This window comes from Taudactylus pleione, unplaced genomic scaffold, assembly GCF_031769625.1.
Source record: "Taudactylus pleione unplaced genomic scaffold, aTauple2 ptg000702l, whole genome shotgun sequence".
NCBI lineage: Eukaryota > Metazoa > Chordata > Amphibia > Anura > Myobatrachidae > Taudactylus > Taudactylus pleione.
Window position 1 is genome coordinate 719,133 of NW_028285104.1, and position 22,748 is coordinate 741,880.

A 22,748-nucleotide genomic window follows, 5' to 3' on the forward strand; every position below is an offset into this window, starting at 1 on the left:
TACATTATAATAAATATTTATAAAACTGGGAAGTACAGTAGTTGAATAGAAGTGTAAAAGTAATTATTATTTTCGTTACCATGTTGGAAAAATCTATATTTAGCCATTGATATAAAAATTGTTTTGGAAAATAAAAAATTTAAAGTGATACCAGGAATAAATACAGAGGAGTTATTAGGTGAAATCCTGAGCGCTTTAGGAAAACTAATTTTGGTGTATGTATGTATGTATGTATGTAGGGGGAACTGAATGGGATATACAGTCTGTGAGAAATATTCTATAGGACAAATGCTGGAACTGAAATTTAAACATAAACCTTCAAAATATCAACTTAGAGAGGATACATTTGTTATTTCAGCATGAACATATCTTTAAAACTATTGCACTTGCCTATGCTCATGTAAGCGACTCCAGAACTACAGAGAAACTGCATGCAAATATCCTGGGAGAGTTTACTTGCAGCAAGCTGGGCAGGGCATAATGCTAATCACATCATCAAGCCTGCCCATTAAATACATGCTGACCTGGATCTCTAATAGGAAGAAATATAGCAGATATTATTACATTTTGTTCTGCATGATGAATTATTGATGATCGATGTGAGATCAATTGAAGTGTCCCATGTGACTGCCTTGTGCTCCAGTAGACAATCTCTCATGGTGGGCATATGACCACCCTTTAAAAAAAACATGTGTCCATTCGTTGAACTGTTATATCCAGCTTTGTACATTGTGAGCAACAATTGGAGGTCCAGGATCCAAAGGACATGACCACTGACAAAGAGGAACTGAAGTATAACTGGGAGCAGCACACTTTGGCTAATTTAGTCATGACATTTAATAAGTAAAGTTGAAAGGCATCACAAAATATAATGTCTATTCATTTTACCCATTAACTTTGTCTCATAAAGAAGAGGAAGGTTAGACAGGAACATTTTAAAGTGGAAGCACATTAATAACTGTCTGTACTTTATGTACACATGAATGTAAGTAAATTATGCAATTGTAACACTTGAAATAAAGGTATTCTCACTCTGTGCCCTTACCATTATGAAGTGTTACAACAAAGGTTTTAAGTAGCAGTATTTTAGGCGAAGAAAAGGTTGTAATAATTCAGTACGTGATTAACCATTAGTTTGATTAGGCTGCAGCTTAGGGCGCTGGGTCATGGGGGACTCCAGCTACTTAATTATGGGCACCTACTTCCTGCACCTTTTGAGTCATATACATTTTCTAATGACACTGTAACGCTGTCACAATGTACAGAGGAGTACGTTGTGACACCACAAGCCACCAGGACTACATACAATAGCATAGGAGTGGACAGACGCCTGTATTGTATTTGATTTAAAAACCAGGGAGAGATGGGCAGATGAAAGCCATGAGGTGATGGTGGAACTACTGGTCACTTATGTGTTTTCATATATGTAGCTGTATTACAGTGTACTATTGAGACATTGAGGACCACAGCTACAGAAGTGATGAGCAGTGGTCACCAGTGTCCCACAGAGATATCAGAGCTCATTACAGGCATGTGTGACTGTTAGTATCCTATGAAGAGCTTGTGGTGATGCCGGGATATTTCTCCCTTTATTGCTAGTGAAAGTAAGGGGTCTATAAGTGACAGAGTGAAAAGTGATGTCTGTGATAAGGTGCCAGCCAATCAGCTTCCAACTGTCATCTCACAGGCTGTGTTTGAAAAATGACAGTTGGGAGCTGATTGGCTGGCACTTATCACAGACATCACTTTTCACTGCTTAGTACATAGACCCCTTAGTTTGGAGACTTAGCACCTTCCCCCCTCCCATGGCTGCACAACTGCTTAGTGACCTCAAACTTGTTGTAAATTGAGCAAAGAGCTGGATTCGCTTTGACAGTGGTTGTGGCGTGGAGTGGCTAGAGGAGCAGGGTATGGTACTATGATGTGGGCAGGGGGGAGACGCTATAATGGTGGATGTGGCACAGAGCAAGGGGTAACACTATAATGTGTTGTGCTACAAGTGTATTGTGTATTAGCCTAGGGTGACTGGATACTGTATTCAGGCTCTGTAATGTAAAGGAAAGATACTTGGGGCTACATAAGCAGTTCAGTCACAGACTACTGTGCAAAACGTCTGTGCATAGAAATGTGAATAAAAAAATAACAGGATGCATGCTCCATGTATGTAGCCACACTCACATTTCTGCATGATAAAGGCACAAGAATTCTGCCTTTCTTATGGCTTGTAACATCACCCTCACTGTGTGTAGTCTGCATGAAGGATGTGTATATAGTGTGTTTACATTTGTTTCAGATTTGTACACTTGTGTTCATTGTAAATAGCTTCCGTCTCCCTACCTGCTACTATGTGTTTGAGAATACAATCATCCTTTTATTCTTTAATTTCTTAGAGCTGCTTCCTGGTAGGTTTTATGTACTCATATGTTTAGTGACAGAACTCCTGGAAGCAATGGAAGTTTTGGCCTCCAGGCACCAGCTGTCTGGGGGGCACCAAGGGAGGAGGAAAGAGGGACGGCCGTATTTTTAAATGTTACAGACTATGTAAACAAAGCCTATGTAAATGGTTGTGCACTACAGGCAGTGCATGGCCATTTACAGATGTCTGCAATGTGGAATTATCCTTGCCCCCTTGAGGGGTTCACCTCTTAGCTCCAGGAGGTGAAAGCGGTGAAAGGGGGTTGCTGGGAGGGCGGGATGGGGTTGCTATGGGACAGTGCCTGGAGACCAAGTTTCACTTCAATCGAAAAATGCATACATACAGTATGTATTATGGGCAGTGCTTAAAGTGGTCCAGAGAAGTGGTGGAACTCAGACCACCCCCCGCCCTCGGCGCTTCTTTAATAAATGGACAGCATGCAACAAAAAAGGGCTGTGGCCTCAAAATAAAGGGGTGTGGTCACACAATAGTAATTCCAATTCAAATTACGCCACACAGTAGCAAAATCTTATGCACATTACACTGCACATAGTGCCCCTGATTCACATTACACCACATAGTAGTGTCCCTTATTCATGTTATGACACACAGCAGTGCTCCTTATGCAAAATTCCTACAGTAGTAGTGCCCCTAATACACATAATGCCCACAGTAGTAGTGCCCCTAATACACATACTGCCCACAGTAGTAGTGCCCCTTATACAATGCCCACAGTAGTAGTGCCCCTTACACATAACTCCCACAGCAGCAGTGCCCCCAGTAGTTGTTCCCCTTATGCAGTGCCACCATTAGTGGTGCCCCTTATGCAGTGCCCCCAGTGGTAGTGCCCCTTATGCAGTACCCCCAGTGGTATTGCCCCTTATGCAGTGCACACAGTGGTAGTGTCCCTTATGCAGATCCCACAGTAGTGGTGCCTCTAATGCAGTGCCCCCAGGAGTGGTGCCTCTTATGCAGTGCCCCTATGCAATGCCCCAATAGAAATGTCCCCTGCAGTAATGCCCCCTGCAGTAATGCCCCCAGTGGCAATGTCCCCTGCAGTAATGCCCCCATTAGTAATGCCCCCTGTAGAAGTAATGCCCCCTGCAGTAATGCCCCCTGTAGTAGTCCCGTGCACACACACAAAGAAGAAAAAAAAAAAACATTACTTACCTTAAATCCCGCTCCTGTGTCCACTGCCTTCCTGGCTGTTCCTCAGAACTATGGGAGAGACATCATGACGTCTCTCCCATAGTGCACACTGCGGAAGCCGGAGCTCAGGAGCGAGCTCCAGCCTCCGGCTGCCGGTGGTTCTGCAGGGAAGGAGCCGAGCGCCCGCTGGTAACAAAATCTCAGTGGGCGCTCGGCGAATGGAGCCTCCCTGCGGCACCGGGCTGAGGTGGGCCGGAGGAGGCGGAACTGGTTCTGTCTCCAAATAGAAATGACAGAACACAGTTCCGCCCCGTTCCGGACCACTTTAACCCGATTATGGGCCTGATTCAGCTTGGATCGCAATTGCAATGGCATCTGCGAATCTTGTGCTAATATGCACAGATACAGCCACAACCTTATCCATGCATAGAGATGCCCACTGCTGCCTTCTCTTCTGTGAGCGAACACGCAGACCAGCGTACACATCAGGAACATCAGCCACCATCAACCACTTGCAGCTAGTCTGACCTGTCACTTATTCTGCAAGTCTCTGCACAGGCAGAGAGCTCTTGTGCAGTGGAGGTGATCACACTTGCTAAATTATGGACCATTAAACGGCATCCAAATGGCAAGACACACCTACGTCTTTAAGACCACCCCCCCGTCACCTCCCCCAAATTCGTGCTCGTTGGCTTGCGAGTGCCAACGCAATGCGATCGCACGCATGCGCACAAGATGCTAGGCTGCCTTGATGTTGGCAACTGTGATCCAAGCTGAATCAGGCCTTATGTTAATATACATTGTATTTCCTATTATTTTGTGCACTAGATTTCATGGACCCCAGCGATGCAACTGGCTATATCTAATTTTTTCAAATTGTAATTCATGTATATATCTTCCAGAGGGAGTGGTTTGAAAGGGGGATAGGAGAATAAAAGTCCCCAACTTTTTTTTTCTTTAAATGACCAAAATGGATAGTACTTCCCTGTGTGCTGTATACAACAGTTCACAGTATCCCTCTCTCTATACAGTATGAAGCCAATGTGATGGTTACCAGCTTGTCACATGAAAAGTCAATATACAGTAACGTATAAACTACTGGTGCAGTTTCTAAACAAAAGAAATAAATGGTCAGGATATGAATAAGTACATGGCATCAAATTGTTTCTAATTGTTCTCTGGGTATTAAGTCTTACAATTAAAATTTTTTTGGAGAATACAGATAATGTTTACTCCTTAAAATAAAGTGAAATAGTATTATTTTTTAGTAATAGTATTATTTTTTAGTAACAAGTGCAGTATCTTACTGTGATTTGTTTTATCTTTGCAGAGGAGGTGTGTGCGCAAGATCGCAATGTAGTAGCTGTGGCAATTGCTGTAACTGTAGTCATTATAATTATAATAGCAGTAATTATCTACTTCATTTGGCACAAGAGAAGATCATCTGGATATCAACAAATATAATCAGGACAAGAATTGAATGTGAGTTGCAGAAGGACAATGAAGACAACAAAAAACTTGAACATATAGCACACCAAAGCATACTGAAGGAAGGCTAAAGACTGTAATAAAGTGACATTCTTATTGAGATCTATTAGCAAACTGAACACCAGAATTAAATTTGTTGATTAACAATAGGTAGAAACACCATTTGGAAAGTCCTCTACCCAAATAGTTTGCAGATGAATCCTAGCCTGCCTAATATACCTGTGAAACTTAGGAACGAGTTGCCCTGAAAAGTTTGAATCTATTTTGCTAATACTTTCCAAACCATTTCCAAATTAAGCCTGAGAGTCAGCTCCAGCGCCCATTATAACGTTTTTATTCTAATTTATTACTTTACAGTTTTCTACATGCAGGTAATACAGTATAAAATATGGTATGTGTACAAAAGATTAGCTAATCAGTTGGTATTACTATAAAATGCTTTGTCAAAAAAGAATTGTGGGAATCCACTTGCAGTGAGATGGGAACCTTCTTTCGGGTAGTGACCTAGTTTAAATAACCCCAATTTAGATTACTTGACTTATGTATTAATATTAAACTTATCCTACAGTGACATTACTCACTGTTAGAGGCATTTTGTAATCATCGCTGCACTAGCACAAGGTACTATAGAGGGTGCTGAGGTGGCCAAATCTGCCCAATTTCCAGCTCTCACTCGTCACCCATTATCCCTTTTTTCTTACATGCTAGAAATATTTTCTGCATGAACAGCAAGTATGGTATACAGAGTCAGTTTGGATCTCTGCAAGAGATGAGCATCATGAAACTGGTCCCAGCTCACTATACAGTCTTTAGTCATCAATACATGGAGAATGTAAAGTTAGCTAAATACTTCCTTATGGTGTACTAGATTTTTCACTTTGAGATCAAGAATCCTTTTCAACTATTCTGTTAGCTGTAGTTTGAGGCACTTTGAATTCCACTGAATTTAAATCAGTTACCAACATCTACAGCTAGCTCATGTACTTAGGACATTTCTAATGACAGTGACATATAGCAAATAAAATACTGAAAAAGAATGCTGGGAACAGTTGATAACAAGCAGGTTCTACAATATATCCAGACAGTACAAATATCACTGGAGACAGAAGTTAAAGATTAACTTCACTCGAAATGAAAAATTAAGCTTTGATTGAAGTTACAGTTAATATAAGACACAAAATTGTACATACCATGAATGCGGCATAGGCTGTGGTTCTCTCTCTGGTAAGGATACCACTACACAACACTCTATCTACCTGTCTAAAATAGACAGAGTGTTAAAAGGGAAGCAGTTCCGGCAACTGCTAAGCACAGCGTTTCCCAAACTTCGCCATTACAGTACAGGTTTCAAGGATATCCATGCTTCAGTCCAGTTTGTAAATCAAATTGACTGAGGTACTAATTAAGTCACATGTGCTCAAGCATAGCTATCCTTAAAACCTGGACTGTAATGGCGGATTTTGGGAACCTTAGCAGTTTTCCCAAATACCATTTAACTTTTTATTTTATATTAGTTTGTTTAACTCTATCTAAATGCTTCATTTTATCGTTTGGTGGATTTCTTCTTCAAAAGCATATATAATAAATCTAGTAAATGTGTTCTACCTATTCTACTATTGTTATAGTGATATTAATGAGGGAAAATACTTATTTAAGAAGAAAAAAAATCATCCATTTAATATTAGACATTTGCCAGATTTAGAGAGGCATTATGGGTACTTTTGTGTAATGCTACAAAAACATTACAGTCAAGATGAATTACATTTTTACATTGCTTTTGTGTATGTCTCTTTTTTTGAATTGCAGCTGTTTCATGTGAACCTTTAGTCTGAAATAGTATATTTTAGGGGATTACTTTTGAGCATTCAACACTCACTTTGATCTTTGGGATAGTGTTTAATATTTTATGCAATCTTTGTATATGTAAAATGCCTATATTTTAGCAAATGAAATATTAAAAAAGTGACTTTTTCTTTCTTTTATAAAGTCCATTCTGAAACATGAAAGCAATCTAAAAGACATTGTTGAAATAAAAAAAAAAATAAATTTAAGTGGACAATATTCAGTTTGTTAAGTTGTTGAGAAGGAAATATTTATACCTTTGTTAATAAACACCAGATAAAAGTGTGTGCAAACAAAGTCGCTGCTGGCTGAAGAAAGGTAATTAATTGTTCACTTATAGAGCAATGTTCCCAGGATAGGCATGTTCTTTTTTTTATATATCTTAATTGAGGTATGAAGCGATACAAGTAAAACAAAAAAAAGAGAAAAAGGGGGGAGTGAGGTTGGGGAGTATATAATATAAAGCAATATAAATCTATCCTCAGGGTCAATAGAATTCCTATGAATAGTAAAAACTAGATTTTTATTAAACAAAATGGTGATACCACGTTTCTTGTTAGGAAAAAGGGCGAAGATACCTTCACCTACCCAGGTGTCTGTAAAACACCCAGTATCATCAGAGCCCCAATTGGTTTCCTTTTAAAAAGACTATATAGGGGTTATGGGGTTGGTGTATCAAGCAGTGATAACAGTGAAGTTGCCCATAGCAACTAATTTTTAATGATCCAGCTGTTCAACTATTTCTGAAAATGTCATCATAGGGTATGATGACTTTATCTCTGAGAGAATGTAAAATTCCAACAAATGGATGTAAGGGGATGGAAACCACTGTTGCATTCTAAAAATACAGCCGACAAACAAAAAAAACAACAACTAAACACATACACATAATGCGCAATTACTCCTATATTAGTGCTAAAAACAAATTAAAAAGAATACAAATTTACCCACACCTGCAAATATCTGATGGATTCAGATCATAACTATGTGTTTAATATCTAGGCCTACTCTCAGCCGATAAAGACCAGTTACCAGATTTGGGTAGTCTTCCATAAGGAGGCCCCATTTCCATTCAAGAGAGTTACACTTACTATAACTTAGGGGTGTATGTATCAAGCAGTGAAAAGCGTGGGGAAGTGGACCAGTGGAGAAGTTGCCCATAGCAACCAATCAGCTTTGAAGTAGCATTTATAAAGTACAGTCTATAAAATAATAAATAGGAGCTGATTGGTTGCTATGGGCAACTACTCTACTGGTCCACTTTCCACGCTTTTCACTGCTTGATATATAAACCTCTTAGTTGCCTCCAGTGTTGTACATGAGTAAAGGTGCACACACACACACAACGATTTTGTTACCAACGATTTTCTGAACGATTTTCTGTCAGATTTTTTAAAGTGTAATGATTTTTTTGAACTACAAACGATTTTTGCATATTCCCTTAATGAAAATCATTGAGTTGGTCAGTCTGACTGAACTACAAACTACAAATGTGAACGGGCATGAACGATAATCGTTCATCGGTTTAACTTAGAAAGTGAACGATTTTTCCAACGATTGGACGATAAATGATATCGTTAACGATAATCGTTCAAAAATTTGTTGTGTGTGTATGCAGCTTAATAGGTGTTTATTGTTAAGTGATAGTGAGTACCAGACCCAAGAAAGCACAAGAATAAAACAGGACTGAAATTCTCAGGAAGAAATGCAACGTCAGGCTAAGTATAGCAACAGCCAGGCAGATGCAGCATGAAACCTGAATCAATGATAGCGCAAATTCCAGATCAAAGTCATGGCAGGCAGATAGCAGGCAACATCAGGAGCTAGGCAGGGTCCAAACACCAGAAGACCCACAAGTAACTGTGCACCCTATAGGACATATTACTCAGGAGAGCAACTGCCAGAGAGTTCAACTGCCACTCACTCATCGTGAGCCCTGCAGGTGCAACATCCACCAAGCCCAGAACCTGACAATTAGAAATATGAATGTTCAACTCTTAAAATTTTTATTTTTTACTACTTCAAAATTGCTTGTTTTGCTAAGTTTGTAGAATGATGAATTGGTATTAACTGTTTAATTTTCTGCATCTGCTTTCTACTAGAGATGAGCGGTTCAGTTTTGCCTTGGATCTTCCCACCACATTCGGATCTCAGAATGAGGCAAAACAATTTTTCCAGCCAAAGATGACATTTTGCCTCACTCTGAGATCCAAACTTGGCGAAAAGATCCAAGCCAAAACCAAACCGCTCATCTCTACTTTCTACATCAAACTTGAGATTTACCTTGTTTTTTTTCATATTACATTTTTATAGAAGGTTTTGTAACAGGGAATATGCTGTACAGAAAAAGAAAAGGTGGGGGAAGGAAAGGCTAGAAAACCAGGAAAATTCACAATAAGTCACATAATCACCTAAACATAAGGGATGATATAACAAAGAAACAACATAACATACAACAAGGTTACAGGACGTAAAGGTCTATGGGGGTGGTAGTGTGGGTATTTCTCCAGTCATAACAGGAAAAGAGAGAAAGGACAGAACTGCATATTAGTTAGGATGAGGGAAGTTCAATCAAGGTAAAAGGCGGGGTTTGTGATCCAGTTAAGGTACGAGGTTGAGAGGCAGTGAGCTCTGAGGCGGCCGCTCTGTAAAAGGAACAACTGAGCCGCCGAGAACTGCAGCAATATGCTGTTTTGCGCTCCTATGTGTGGGGGACCCAGGGTGACCACCCCACCTATAATCTGGCCCTGATATAGGGCCTGATTCAAAGATGTATGCTAATGCTGTTGTAGCTGAGAATTCGTATGCAGCTGCTGTGCGAAAATATGCAAATGTCACAACAGCCAGGAGATGAATTGAGACGCCCACCTGTGGCTTTGCAAATCCAAGCATCTGCATACACAGACGCAGCATTGGTCGCAGATCAGTCATTTGTTGCAGTGCTGAGTGAATCTATGATCCATCAGAATGGCCGTGGGAATTGAGATGCCTGAGCTATATTCCTTGCATACGGGATGGCAGTTGCAGGATGAGAAACGCCCCCCGAAACAGTGGCGACATGCCTGCATTCCTAGCTTCTGCTTCCTGTATACTTCTTTACCGCTCACTGACTGGCAGTCACACTGCGATTAATACTCGCTGCAAGCGACTACGCTAATGTACCCTGACATAAGTGCAGTGCAACTCAGACGCATGTGCAGACGGTCGATAATATCTCAATTGCAAAAACACGCTAACGCAGTCACTGCTGCATCTTTGTACACAGTGGCTGTGTGAAAATTTGCAAACGTAGCATCCATTGGCATTTGTATTGTGATGCCCACAGGCAGCATCGCAAATACAAATGGCTGCATACAAAGACGCAGCATCAGTCCTTCCATAATCACCCTCCTCAGTAACCCTGTGGTTTTAGAGATACTGTATCCATGGTTGAGCACAGGTGGTTAAATCAAATTGACTGAGGTACTAATTATTAACTTGTGGTCAAGCACGGATATCCTTTAAACCTGGACTGTTGGCACGTGGCTGCTATAGAGGGGCCATGTCTTCATTCAAGTCTAGGCCCCCTGGCTCTCTGCTAAACGCAGACTCCCATTCCTCTCTACCCTTGAGCGCTAACCACCTGCGTAGACCCACTGGTGGCATACATAGTCCCCCCATATTAAGTTACTTTCATCAATTATGCCAATCTCCTTACAGATTGGTCTGTGATTCCCCATGCAGCCTTGCGCTGTGGGATTCCCCCCTCCCACTCATATTCCCTACTTTTATGCCCCTCATAACTATGTTTTTTGATTGTTGTTTCCTAAGTTCTCATTTGCACTCAAATTTGGTCACTTGTTTGTGTCTCATGGTAATTATCTGTGTCCCCTTCTGTTCTCACATTGGACTGGATCTTGCTGTGGTATCTGACATTTGTACTATTTGCCTTCCTCTTTATATGCCATGGCATCACGGTTTTCTTTTTGCTGTATTTTTGACTGACCGCTCAAAAGAAAAAAAAACAAAATAAAAAAAAAAACCTGGACTGTTAGGGTGCCTTGATGACAGAGTTTGGGAACATTTGCTCTAGACTATTGGAGTAAGTGCCTCGTCCCCCAAGTTTCTGTTGTTTGCTTATTGCGGATCTGTTAGATGTACTGCTTTAAATTATCACCAACTCCTGGGCCTGTTCTGGGTCTACTACTACACTGGACTTTCAGCCTGCTGTCCCTCATCATAGTCCCAGGCTCAAATGTAATAATCTGCGTGTTGCCAGTACCAGCTTGATTCTGACGATTCAGCCCATACATTTAAAGCAGCAATAATTTAAAATGCAAAACCAGTAAAAAAAAAAACTAAAGTAGCAGTGAAAGTATTCGCGGGGACAGCAGATCTTCAGATCAGAGCAGGAAAGAGGAGAAGGAAGAACAATGTACACCAGAAACACTCTCACACAAGATGAGGGAATCCATGACTGAACGAAAAATTACCCAATGCAGCAAGGTGTATCAGGGTGTGTGCCCTATAACCCTATGGACTTCAAAGAAAAAGAGTTAACAAAGGTAAGGCTACCATAACTCTTATTTTCTTTTTCAGGGTCCATAGGGATCCACAGGGATACCATGGGGATGTCCTAAAGCAGTTCCTCTAAGAGTGGGGACGCTCCTGACCAGAAAGGAGAACGTGCTGCCCATTGGAAGCATCCTGAGTGTCAAAGGTGTAGAACCTAAGAAAAGTGTGGACAGAAGAACACGTGGCTGCCTTGCACAATTGTTCAACAATGGTACCACGACAAAATGCCCATGATAGTCCCACAGACAGGGTAGAATGTGCTGCCACCGTGTTTGGAACAGGGAGATCAGCCTGAGAGATAGTCATACGCAATCATCGAGACAGAGTTTGTTTGTTAGTTGGCCAGCATCGTTTGTGAAAACCATATACCACAAATAGAGCATCTGATTTTCTAAAAGAATTTGTACGATCCACATAGACACGGAGAGCACGAACCACATCCAGGGAGGCTTCACCTACAGAAAGGTCTGAAGACAGAAAATCTGGAACCCCAATCTCTTCATTGACATGAAAATGGGACACTACCTTAGGAAGGTAACCGGCCCGTGTGCGAAGAACAGCACTGTCCTGGTGAAAAATCAAAAAGGGGAGCGACAAGAGAGCACTGCCAAATCAGAGACTCTGCATGGAGAAGAGATAGCGAGGAAAAAAAAGTGTCTCCGCTGTTGATTTCTTCCAGCAATGGTTGCAGGGTGTTTGTTCTCCAATGTTTCTCGCCTGACACACCAACGTCCAGCCGTTTGATGAAGCAGAAAACATGACTTATCGGAGAAGGCAACCCTTCACCAATCAGCGGAGGTCCAATTCTGATACAGGCGTGAAAATTGAAGCCTTTTCCGCTGATGCATATTCGTTAGTATAGGTGCAGTGACCATCCATAGCCTGCCTACAAAAGCATGGCTGGATCATCAATTGGAAGAAATCATCGCTTTCTCCAACACAGCAGATGGTACATCAGCGAGCTCTTCTGGATTCTCGGGCACAAAGGGTGCTTCTGCCAGAGGACAAGATTGCAGCCCTACGCAAGCTGCTACACAAGCAAAGGGTATCCATTCTGTTAGCGATGCATGTCCAGGGATCAATGGTATCCACCGTCGACATGGTGGGGTATGCTCCGTTTCATTCTAGGCCTCTGCAGAGATTGATATTCTCCCGGTGGAACGGACACTATCATCTAATAAGGACCCAGAGGATCCTTCTCACCCCAGAGGTTCGTCACTCCCTCCTGTGGTGGCTGAAAAAGGACCATCTGAACAAAGAGCGTCCATGCTAGATTCCAAATTCGGTGCTTCTCACCACATCGCGGATTGGGGGCAGTGACTGGTCATCACACCTTTCAGGGAAGATGGACAAATCAGGAAAGTCATCTGCCAATAAACATTCTACAAAGCACTTATCATAGCACATCCAGGGCAGGCCAGTCCAGATCCAGTCCAACAACGCAACTACAGTGGCCTATCTCAACCATCAGGGAGGCACAAGAAGTTATGCAGCCATGAAAGTGACAAAGGTTCTGATTTAGGCAGAACGTCATCTTCCGGCCATCTCGGCAATATTCATACCGGGAGTACTCATTGGGAAGCAGATTTCCTAAGTCGCCAGGACATACACGCCGGAGAGTGGTCTTTCCATCCGGGAGTGTTTCAGCTCCTGGTAACAAATGAGGTCTACCAGAAATAGATCTCATGGCCTCACGTCTGCGTTTGTGGACACGCTGGCAGTGAAGTGGGACTTCAAGCTGGCATATCCCTTTCCTCCGTTTTCCCTGCTCCCAAGAGTTCTCAGGAAATTCAAGCAGGAAGGCGGAACAATAATACTAGTGGCTCATGCTTTGCCCAAAACGTCATTGGTGCACTGACATACAGAATCTATCCTCAGAGTCCGTATCCTCTTCCTCTATGGCAGGATCTGCTAAAGCAGGGTCCCTGCCGGTATCCGGACTTACCTCGTCTGGCTTTGACGTGCCTCTTAAATCTTCCATCTTAAGAGCAAAGGGTTTTACCAGTTCTGTAATCCAGACGATGCTTAGAGCACGGAAGCCTGCCTCTGCCCGCATCTATTACAGGGTTTGGCATTCTTTTGGTCAATGGTGCTCTCATAGAAAATATGATCCTAAGGGGTTTAGGATTTCTAGGGTACTGGCTTTTCTCCAGGCAGGTTTAGACCGGGGTCTACACCTGGCCACTTTGAGAGTGCAGGTTCCTGCACTAGCAGTCTGGTTCCAGAGGAAGATTGCCTCATTACCAGATGTTAGAATTTTTTTTTTCAAGGAGTTCTGAGAGTTCAGCCTCCTTTTGTTCCACCGGTAGCACAATGGGATTTGTCTTTGGTTCTTTTTTTTAAAACATATTTTTATTGTAAAACCGCAATAAACAATATAACATATTGATCAGAAAATGACAAGACATCAACAGGACCACAACAGTGATGTGCAATACAATGTATCCATGAGGAACGTAACAATACAGGAATTAAAATGGTGGTTCACCTGAAGACAAGGTTTCTTCATTATACCAGGCTGTAAGTTGAACTGCAGCTCGAAGCGTGTCTTTAACCTGAGGTGTTAATGTGTGAACATATGGGAGCCAAATATTAAAGAACTTCTCTGCTTCCTTGTCTTTATTAAGGGATAGTTCTAACCAATCCATATTAAATAGGTGCGTAATTCTAGGTTGTAAAAGACTGAGTGTTAAAGTGTCAGTGGATATCCATTGAGATAATATTGTTTTTTTCGCAGCTGCTGCAATCTTTGCTAGTAATAGACGGGCACCTCCAGGGGCACAGGATGATCCAGATGATGGTACAATATCCCACATAGCCCACTCGGGTGTTAGTTCAAAGGCAATTCCCAACTTGGTGGAAATATAGGTGTGTACCAAGGACCAGAACCTCTGTACCTCCGCACAGTGCCACATACAATGCATTAGATCCGCATCAGGTTGACCACATTTAAAACAATTTGAGTCTGTGGAAGTACCTGTGATGAGTCTTAATTTGGGGGTGAAATAGGCACGATGCAATAATTTATACTGCATTTCCGCGTATGAAGCCGAAATTAATTGCTTATTGAGTCTAACAAAAGATTTCAAAATGGTGGATAGGGGTATGTTAGGGAATGTGGAATGCCACTTGGCAAATCCCACCGTCTCCACTTCCAAATTTATTTCCCGGCGTATATAGGTGTATAGCATAGAAGTGGAAAATGACATAGAGAGGCAGCGAGACAGCACATCATCCAAACCATTTTTCCCAGGTATAATGGGAATTTTAGGGAGTAAAGTATTGACATAACTACGTATTTGGAAATATATAAATAAAGGGATTTGGATACAGGGAAATTTTTCCTGTATTTGGTTATGAGAGTAAATAGTCATTGTGGAGAGATCCAATAATTGATATATGTAACGCAATCCCTGTGTGTTCCAGGTTTTGAAAGTCTGTGTTAGAAAACCAGCATCAAACCCTGGGTTATGGCCGATAGGAAGGAACAAGGAGACATTGGGAGGGACTCTCATTTGAGTTCTGGCTCGGCGCCAAGCCAAGCATGTAGTATGTAGTAGTAGATTTTGTGCTACGTGAGGTGGAAAGGACAAGGGTCGTGTGTGTAGCAAACTAGCTAATGGCATTTCAACACTAAAAGATTGCTCTATTAGCGTGTCAGCAAATCCATTTGTTCCTCTAATCCAGTCAATTGCGTATCGGTAATTTGACGCAATAGCATAAGATTTTAAGCAAGGGAGATTAATTCCGCCTAAAGCAGGTGGTTGTCTGAGTTTGAATAATGAAATCCTGGGTTTTTTGTTCGCCCAAATGAACTTGCTGATCGCTTTGTTAATCAATTTTAAATCAGATTCTAAAGGAAGCAAGGGGAGCATCTGAAAAAGATATAAAATCCTAGGAAAAGATATCATTTTAATTAATTGACATCTACCGAGATATGAGAGTGGGAGATGTTTCCATTTTTTAAAATCTAAAAGTGTACGTTGTATTAAAGCAGGGAAATTGACTGAGTATAGGGCGGAGGGATGTGCCGGGATATTAAGGCCTAGGTATTTTAGAGTTGTTTTGGCCCATTTAAATGGGAAAGAATTTTTCCAGTTTTTTGTGACGTCCGAGTGTAGGGCCAAGGCCTCTGTTTTGTTATAATTTATCAAAAAACCAGAGATAATATGGAAGTCTTTCAGGATATGAAGGAGTTTAGGTATGGCAGAATGTGGGTTCTCAAAATACAGTAATAAGTCATCCGCATACGCGGAGACTTTCAAAGTATTATTTCCGATATTTATTCCCTGCCATTGTTGACATAGCAAAAAGGTGCGGATAAGAGGATCTATAGCCAAGTTAAATAATAAAGGAGATAGGGGACAACCCTGTCGGGTTCCCCTATGTAGTCTAAGGGATGGAGTATTCAGGCCGTTAACTGTTAGGAATGCTATAGGGGTGTGGTATATTGTTTTGAATAATGTAATAAATTCGGGACCAAAATTTTGTAGCTGGAAGATGCGCAGTAGGTGGTTCCACGACACCCTATCAAAGGCCTTGTCAGCGTCGCAGCTGACAAGGAGCGTTTGGTTATTTCTCATTTGGTGAGATTTAGTTAATCCTGCAATCAAATGTCGGACGTTGATCACTGAGTGTCGTCCTTTCATAAACCCAGTTTGTGCGGTGTGTATGAGATGTGGCAATACTAATTGTAAACGTTGAGCGATAATACCAGTGAGGATTTTGAAATCCTGGTTGAGCAGAGATATTGGCCTATATGATTGGGTCAGCGTAGGGTCTTTCTCAGGTTTCAAGAGAAGGATAATTCGGGCCTGGTTAAAGTCTGGTGGTGTTGAGGTTCCCTTCAATATTGAATTAAATAAGGAAACTAAATGAGGGGTTACAAGTGGATTTAATATTTTGTAGTACTCGGCACTAAGGCCATCTGGGCCGGGTGTCTTTCCGTTGGCCAGGGACTTGATAGTTAGAGCAACCTCCAACTCCGAAACAGGAGTTGTTAGGGAGTCGCGGGCCTCTTCAGAGAGGGAAGGTAGATTAGCCTCTTTCAAAAAGTTCATCCCCAGAACAGGGTTATCATCCTGTGCGGAGTATAAGTCTGTGTAATATTGTAAGAAAGAGGCCGCAATGTCCTCGTTGGTATGTAATGATCCTAGGGGACCTTTAAGAGAAAGAATGGGAGAGGATGTTTTCTGACTTCTCACTATATTAGCTAGCAGTTTGCCCGCTTTATTTCCCCAACGGAAATAGCGATGTTTCTGGAAATCTAGATAGTATTGGGCTCTTTCAGTGCACAATGTGTCATATAAATTTTTGTTATTCAAATAATTCCGCCGTGTCTCTGTGTTGTTATTTTGCAGCATAATGGCATACGATTGTGATAGGGCGTTACTCAATTCCGTGAAACGTGTGTTAAGTTTACGGCGTTTATGGGAAACATATCCCATAATATGCCCTCTCACTACTGGTTTAGATGCGGCCCAGAACAATGATATGTCGCCAATATGAGAAGCATTATCATTATTATAATTAAGAAATTGTTGTTCTAAGTATTTTTTGAAGTCTGGAGAAGTGAATAAGTATGAGGGGAATCTCCAATTGAAGGAAGATGTTTTGGGGGTAGATAGTTGTAACGTGAACCATGTAGGCGCATGATCGGAGATGACTATGTTTTCTATATGAGATGTTTGAATCCTATTAATTAATGAGCTTGAGACCAGCCAGAAGTCCAATCTAGCTGAGGAGTGATGGGGGTGGGAGTAAAACGTGTAATCACGTGCTAAGGGGTGGAGGTGTCTCCATGGGTCTACTAGGGCGAGGGATTCAATTAGTAGTTGTAGCGTTGGAGATGTGCTGCCCCGCCACTCACCGGATGCTCCCGTTCTGTCCAGACTAGGAGAAAGAGTAGTGTTGAAGTCTCCTCCTATGACGAGGGCGCCTTCTGCCCAATTCTGGAGTCGGGCGTAGAGATCGGAGAAGAATGCATTGTTGTGACCTGTGGGAGCGTACAAAGTGACAAGCGTGATTAATTCACCTTCTAAATTCAGTTTAAGAAAAAGAAATCTGCCCTCGGTGTCCAGGATCGAGTCTACAACTGTGTATTTTAAAGATTTATGGAAAATCACCAGCACCCCTCTTTTTTTAGATGTGAAAGATGCAGCTGTATAATCTTTTATCCATGAGTCTCTAAGAGTATTAGGGTCACCCTGTCTCCAATGGGTCTCCTGTAGCACTGCTATGTCAGGTTTAAATTTTTTAAGTTGTTGTAGTATTTTACGCCGTTTAATCGGGGTGTTTAAACCCTCTACGTTCCAAGTTAAAAATCTTATGTTTTTTTGTGTTTTAGTGAGATCAGCAATAGAGTGAGACATTGTGTTATCCTATACCTGTTCTGTAGATCAAAAAAATGAACCATCGTAAAGAGACCATCACGCTCTCAGTCCCAGCATGCAGAGAGCGCCTGCAGTAAAACCTTGAAAGTGCCATTACAAAAATACACATAACACAAAAACAAAAACATGACCTGCCATAATGTATGGAATATAACAAACATAATGCAGTCTTACAATTTTTGAAAATTTTAAGAACCAAAAAATAAGGCTCTACGGGCCTATTTAAACCCAGTGAGGTATAAAAGTATCGATAATTGAAAAAAAGAAATAAAAGAAAATAAAAAAGGGGATATGAAAGAGGAGGAATGGTAAATGTGTAAAAGGAAGGGGAGAAAACAACAAACCAGAGATTATCTTGACAATTCTGCCGTTGACGTTTAGCAGTTGTTAAAATAACCAGAAATCTTGAAAACAAGCATAAGATATATATTTCCAATAACAAACTCTCCATGTTTACGATAGGAGACGGATTTGTACAATTAAATGTATCTTCTTAAGTCACGATATCATTTTGAGGAGTGATTTGGTCAGTTAGAGAGTCCAGGAAAGTCTTTGCAGACGATGGAGAATCGAAAAAGTGTTGTTTGCCGTTATGTAGGACTTTCAGCTTCGCAGGGTACATTAATGCAAATCTCAGTCCCAGATCAAATAATGCTTTACAAATAGTAGAGTATTCCCTTCTTTTCATTGCTACTTGATACGAGAAGTCCTGAAACAACAACAATTTGTGTCCCTGATAGGTGAGGCCTTCTGATTTGCGGTAGGCGTCCAGTATGCGAGTTTTGTCTAGGTAGTTCAACATTTTCATTATGACAGGCCTAGGTCTTCTCTGGTCAGAAGCACGGTCAGGGCCTATGCGGTGAACTCGTTCTATGATGAGGGTATTGGAAGAAGCCGAGCAATTGAGCTCAGAGGGTAACCATTTAGAGACGAAATCCATGAGATCTCTTTGCTTAACAGATTCCGGTAGGCCTATTAACCTTAAATTGTTGCGGCGATTCCTATTCTCTAAGTCTTCCAATTTTTCCTGCATAGCAGAGATCGCTGATTCCTGTGTACGTATTACGCTTTGTGCCTCTGTTAGCTCATCTTCAACATTGGAGATACGTTGTTCTGCTTCCGTAAAGCGTCGACCATGTTCCTTAAGTTGCGAAACTGCTGATTCTATAGCTTCTTTGAGGCCGTACAGTTTTTTGTCAAGCAAGGGAGAAAGAAGCTCAGATATTTCTTGGGCTTTAGCTATTGAGGCGGTACTAAATTGAGTCGATTTAGAGGTTCCGTCCAGAATATTGTCAGCTGGAGGTGAAGTAGGAGAGTCAGGAGATGATGATGGAGCTACATTTTTGTCTTTCCCTTTAGTAGTTTGACCTTTAGGTGCACGCTGTGGTCTGGCCACAAACTTCTCCATGGTATAGGGATGTGATGTGCGATTTAATCAGGAGCCACTAGGGGGAGCCCCAGGTGTTCAGGATATATATGACACTGGGTCTGTAAATTAAAACAGTATGGCTTGTGAGCACTATCTTTGGACCAGACAAGACAAGATCACAGTATGAGGACCCAGCAACACCACCCTGCTCCCTGGTGTGAGCAGCAAACAGAGAGGATTGTGAAAGGAGGTAAGCGCTTGCTGCAGCAGCTTAATCAGGTCTCAAAAAATGGCGGCCGCGGGTGATGTGTGGCCAGCGGGGAGCTTGTAACTGAGGGACGTCCCTGAAACGGTGTCCAGGCGTCCCGCTTGTTCCTATGGGTCTAATAATAGCTCCGGTGGCTGTTGCTGAAAGTGGGGAGGGGAGAAATTATGCCCGGCCGCGATCCAAGATGGCGGCCGCGGGCAGTGCCGCTTTTCCAATGCGGCTGTACTCCGGTGTTGTGGGGCAGTGCGGGGGGCCGGGGCATGCGCCGCTCTTACCCGCGTTATCCTAGAGACCTCAGGGTGGCTTTAGGTGAGGCAGTGAGTCTCTCCGGCGGCGCTATGTCTCGGCTATATGGAGCCGGCTTGGGAGCCCATTAAAAGTGCAGCCAGGTCGTTTGGTCCGCCCACCGGAAGTCCTTGTCTTTGGTTCTTAAGGGGCTACAAGCTCCCCTGTTTGAACCTCTGAACTCTGCAGACTTGAAATGGTTGACAGCGAAGACACTTTTTCTCCTCACTATCTCTTCTGCATGCAGAGTCTCTGATTTGGCAGCGCTCTCTTGTCGCTACCCATTTTTGATTTTTCATTAGGATAGAGCTTTTCTTCGTACAAGGGAGGGTTACCTTCCTAAGGTAGTGTCCAGTTTTCATGTAAATGAAGAAATTGTAGTTCCAGCTTATCAAGCTCCAGATCTTTCTATAGGTGAAGCCTCCCTGGGTGTAGTTTGTGCTCTCCGTATCTATGTGGAGCGTACAAACTGTTAGAAAATCAGATGCTCTTTTTGTATTATATGGTTGTCGAAACCGGATAATTGGGTAAGACAGAATCTGTTGGCAATCAGGAAAACCTGCACGACGCCATCTTGTGAATGGCAGCAAGACTCCATTTTAGAAAAGCTTACACAAGCGCCATTTTGTCAAAAATACATAGTACACAATCCACAGTGCAAAATTGATAAAAGTAGCAATTTTGCTACTCACAACGCAAAGTTGCTAAAAAGTAACACGAACAGCTTTTTAATAATCTTCCCCAACACATACCGACAGTTTTCAGCACACATAAAAATGACTTCCCAACATGATAAAATCTCACAGCACTATTTTGTAAAAAAAAATAGATAGTCAGCCTTCCCTCAAACGCATGCAGACAGTGTTTAACACATAAACACTAACTTATTAGCATTTGGAATCCTATACAAAGCCCATCCTGAAGAAAATCCCTATACCATAACACGACACAATATACCGTGGTGCTATGAGCATTTTTACATAAGAATATATGAGCTGTGGCAATTGTAATGTAGCCTAGCTATGGAGCTACACAATTGAGTCCATCCCCACAACCAAAACAAGCAGAATAAAGAGTGAGGCTCCGACTGCACTGCTGGGAGCCTCCACCCTGTATGAGAACTAAATTCACTGTATAAACACATTTTGCAATTGCAGTTTAAAAACATCAGAAAAATACATGTGTGCTTGTGTGTGTATATACATATATATGTATGTATGTATGTGTGTGCATGTGGCCCATCATGCATGGACTTACGTGTATAATATCACACACAGACTTATATTTGAAAAGTAGCAAAATTCCCTGCAACTCATACACACAATGTTAAACAGAACAGTCAGCTTTTTAGTGATCCTTCTCAAAATCATACTGGCATGGCCACACACACACACATAGATGCCCTTCCAGCTTAGTGCTGCTCGCTGAGTGCCCCACCGACCCTCAGACGCACAACGCAATTCAGTGCTGTTTCTCCCCGCATACATACATTTAAAAGCAATGGTCCCGTAACACAAAAAGGATAATTAGTACTTGGTTTAAACGCAATGTCGGTATATAAAGAAATGAATGTTTTCTGTAACTATGGCTTAGTAAATGACAATTGGACTGTGTTTGGTGCCGTACTGATCTACTCTGTTTCAACAGCGTTCCGGTGGCATCGGTGAGAAGATCAGAACATGCGGCTATGAAATATGAATGTTAGAGAGAATAACTTCTTGAAATGTTGTATGCCATAGTTTACTTTAGACTAGATTTATTATGCAGCGGGAAAGTGGACACAATCAGGTTGTTGGAGGCTGGGTTGTGTCTTTGCACTGACCTATGAATTGTACCGTAACGGAAGAAGCAAGAAGAGGAACCAATGAGAACCTGCTAACGTATTCTATTGTATTGCTTATCCCAGTACGGGTATATATGTGAGTGCTCTGAAATAAGATGCCAGTCTGCAGTGTTCCTGTTATGCTGTTCGACGGAGGTCTCATTATTGATGCTGGTATCTGGTCCCAGAGCGCACGCGTATGTATTGACTGTACCTTATGACTTAATGTTTGTACAATTTATTTTGCGCTGTTAGATCATAGCGTGGTAACATCTGGACTTTTACCCGAATAATAATCTTTAGCGCGTTGGACCGTTATTCAACTGTCTTAGTTTTATTAATGGTATAATTAAACACAGCGCTAATTAGCGACATCTTGTGGTTTTAGAAGGTATAGGCAGGTTTTGTCTTAGAGGTTCTAGGCAGGTGAATCTTAGAGATTTATAGGCAGGAATGTACTAAAGGTTTATTTACAATTCAACATGGTTTTCGCAAACGAGGATGGCCAGCTAACAAGCAGACTCTGGCGAGACAGCTACGCATGACTATCTCTCAGGTGTACACACAGGCTGATCTCCCTGTCCTAAACACGGTGACATTCTACTCGGTCTGTAGGGCCATCGTGGGCATTTAGTTGTGGTGCTTCTGCTGAACAGAAAGTGGTCCTCTGTCAACACTTTACTTAGATTGTATGCCTTTGATACTTTTGCCTCTCAGGATGCTTCCTTTGGGTGACGAGTTCTCCTTTCTGCTCAGGAGAGTCCTCCACCCTAGGGGTACTGCTTTAGGACATCCCCATGGAATCCCTATGGACCCGGAAGAAAATTAGAGTTATGGTAGACTTACCTCGATAACTCTTTTTCTTCGAGGTCCATAGGGATACCATAGGGATAATGTGGTTGGAGAGATCCAGGCACCAAACAGTTAATGCTTTCAGCTCCCAGTATGCCTCGGGTCCTCCTCCATATATACCCCAACCCTAACCACAGGCCTTCAGTTTTGTTAACAAGTCTCAAGGCAGGATAAAGGTAAGGCAAGTCTACCTTAACTCTAATTATTGCACCCCTTGCATCAGTGGCTGTGTTGAGAGTTGCATTGCTTTTTGTTACTTGTTTAATGTATTGTACTGTTCTCGGTACTGTAATGTTTTACCCTCTTATGAC

General features: G+C 41.9%; 1 protein-coding gene across 1 annotated transcript in view; it reads left to right on the forward strand.

Annotated features, from left to right (window-relative positions):
* Positions 1 to 7,019, forward strand: part of LAMP3 (lysosome associated membrane protein 3) — a 56,626-nt gene extending 49,607 nt beyond the window's left edge. Inside the window, exon 6 of the mRNA XM_088456378.1 lies at positions 4,896 to 7,019. Within this exon, the coding sequence (XP_088312504.1) occupies positions 4,896 to 5,029 (134 nt within the window). The 3' untranslated portion in view covers positions 5,030 to 7,019. The remainder of the gene's footprint in view (positions 1 to 4,895) is intronic.
* Positions 7,020 to 22,748: the final 15,729 nt, after the last annotated feature.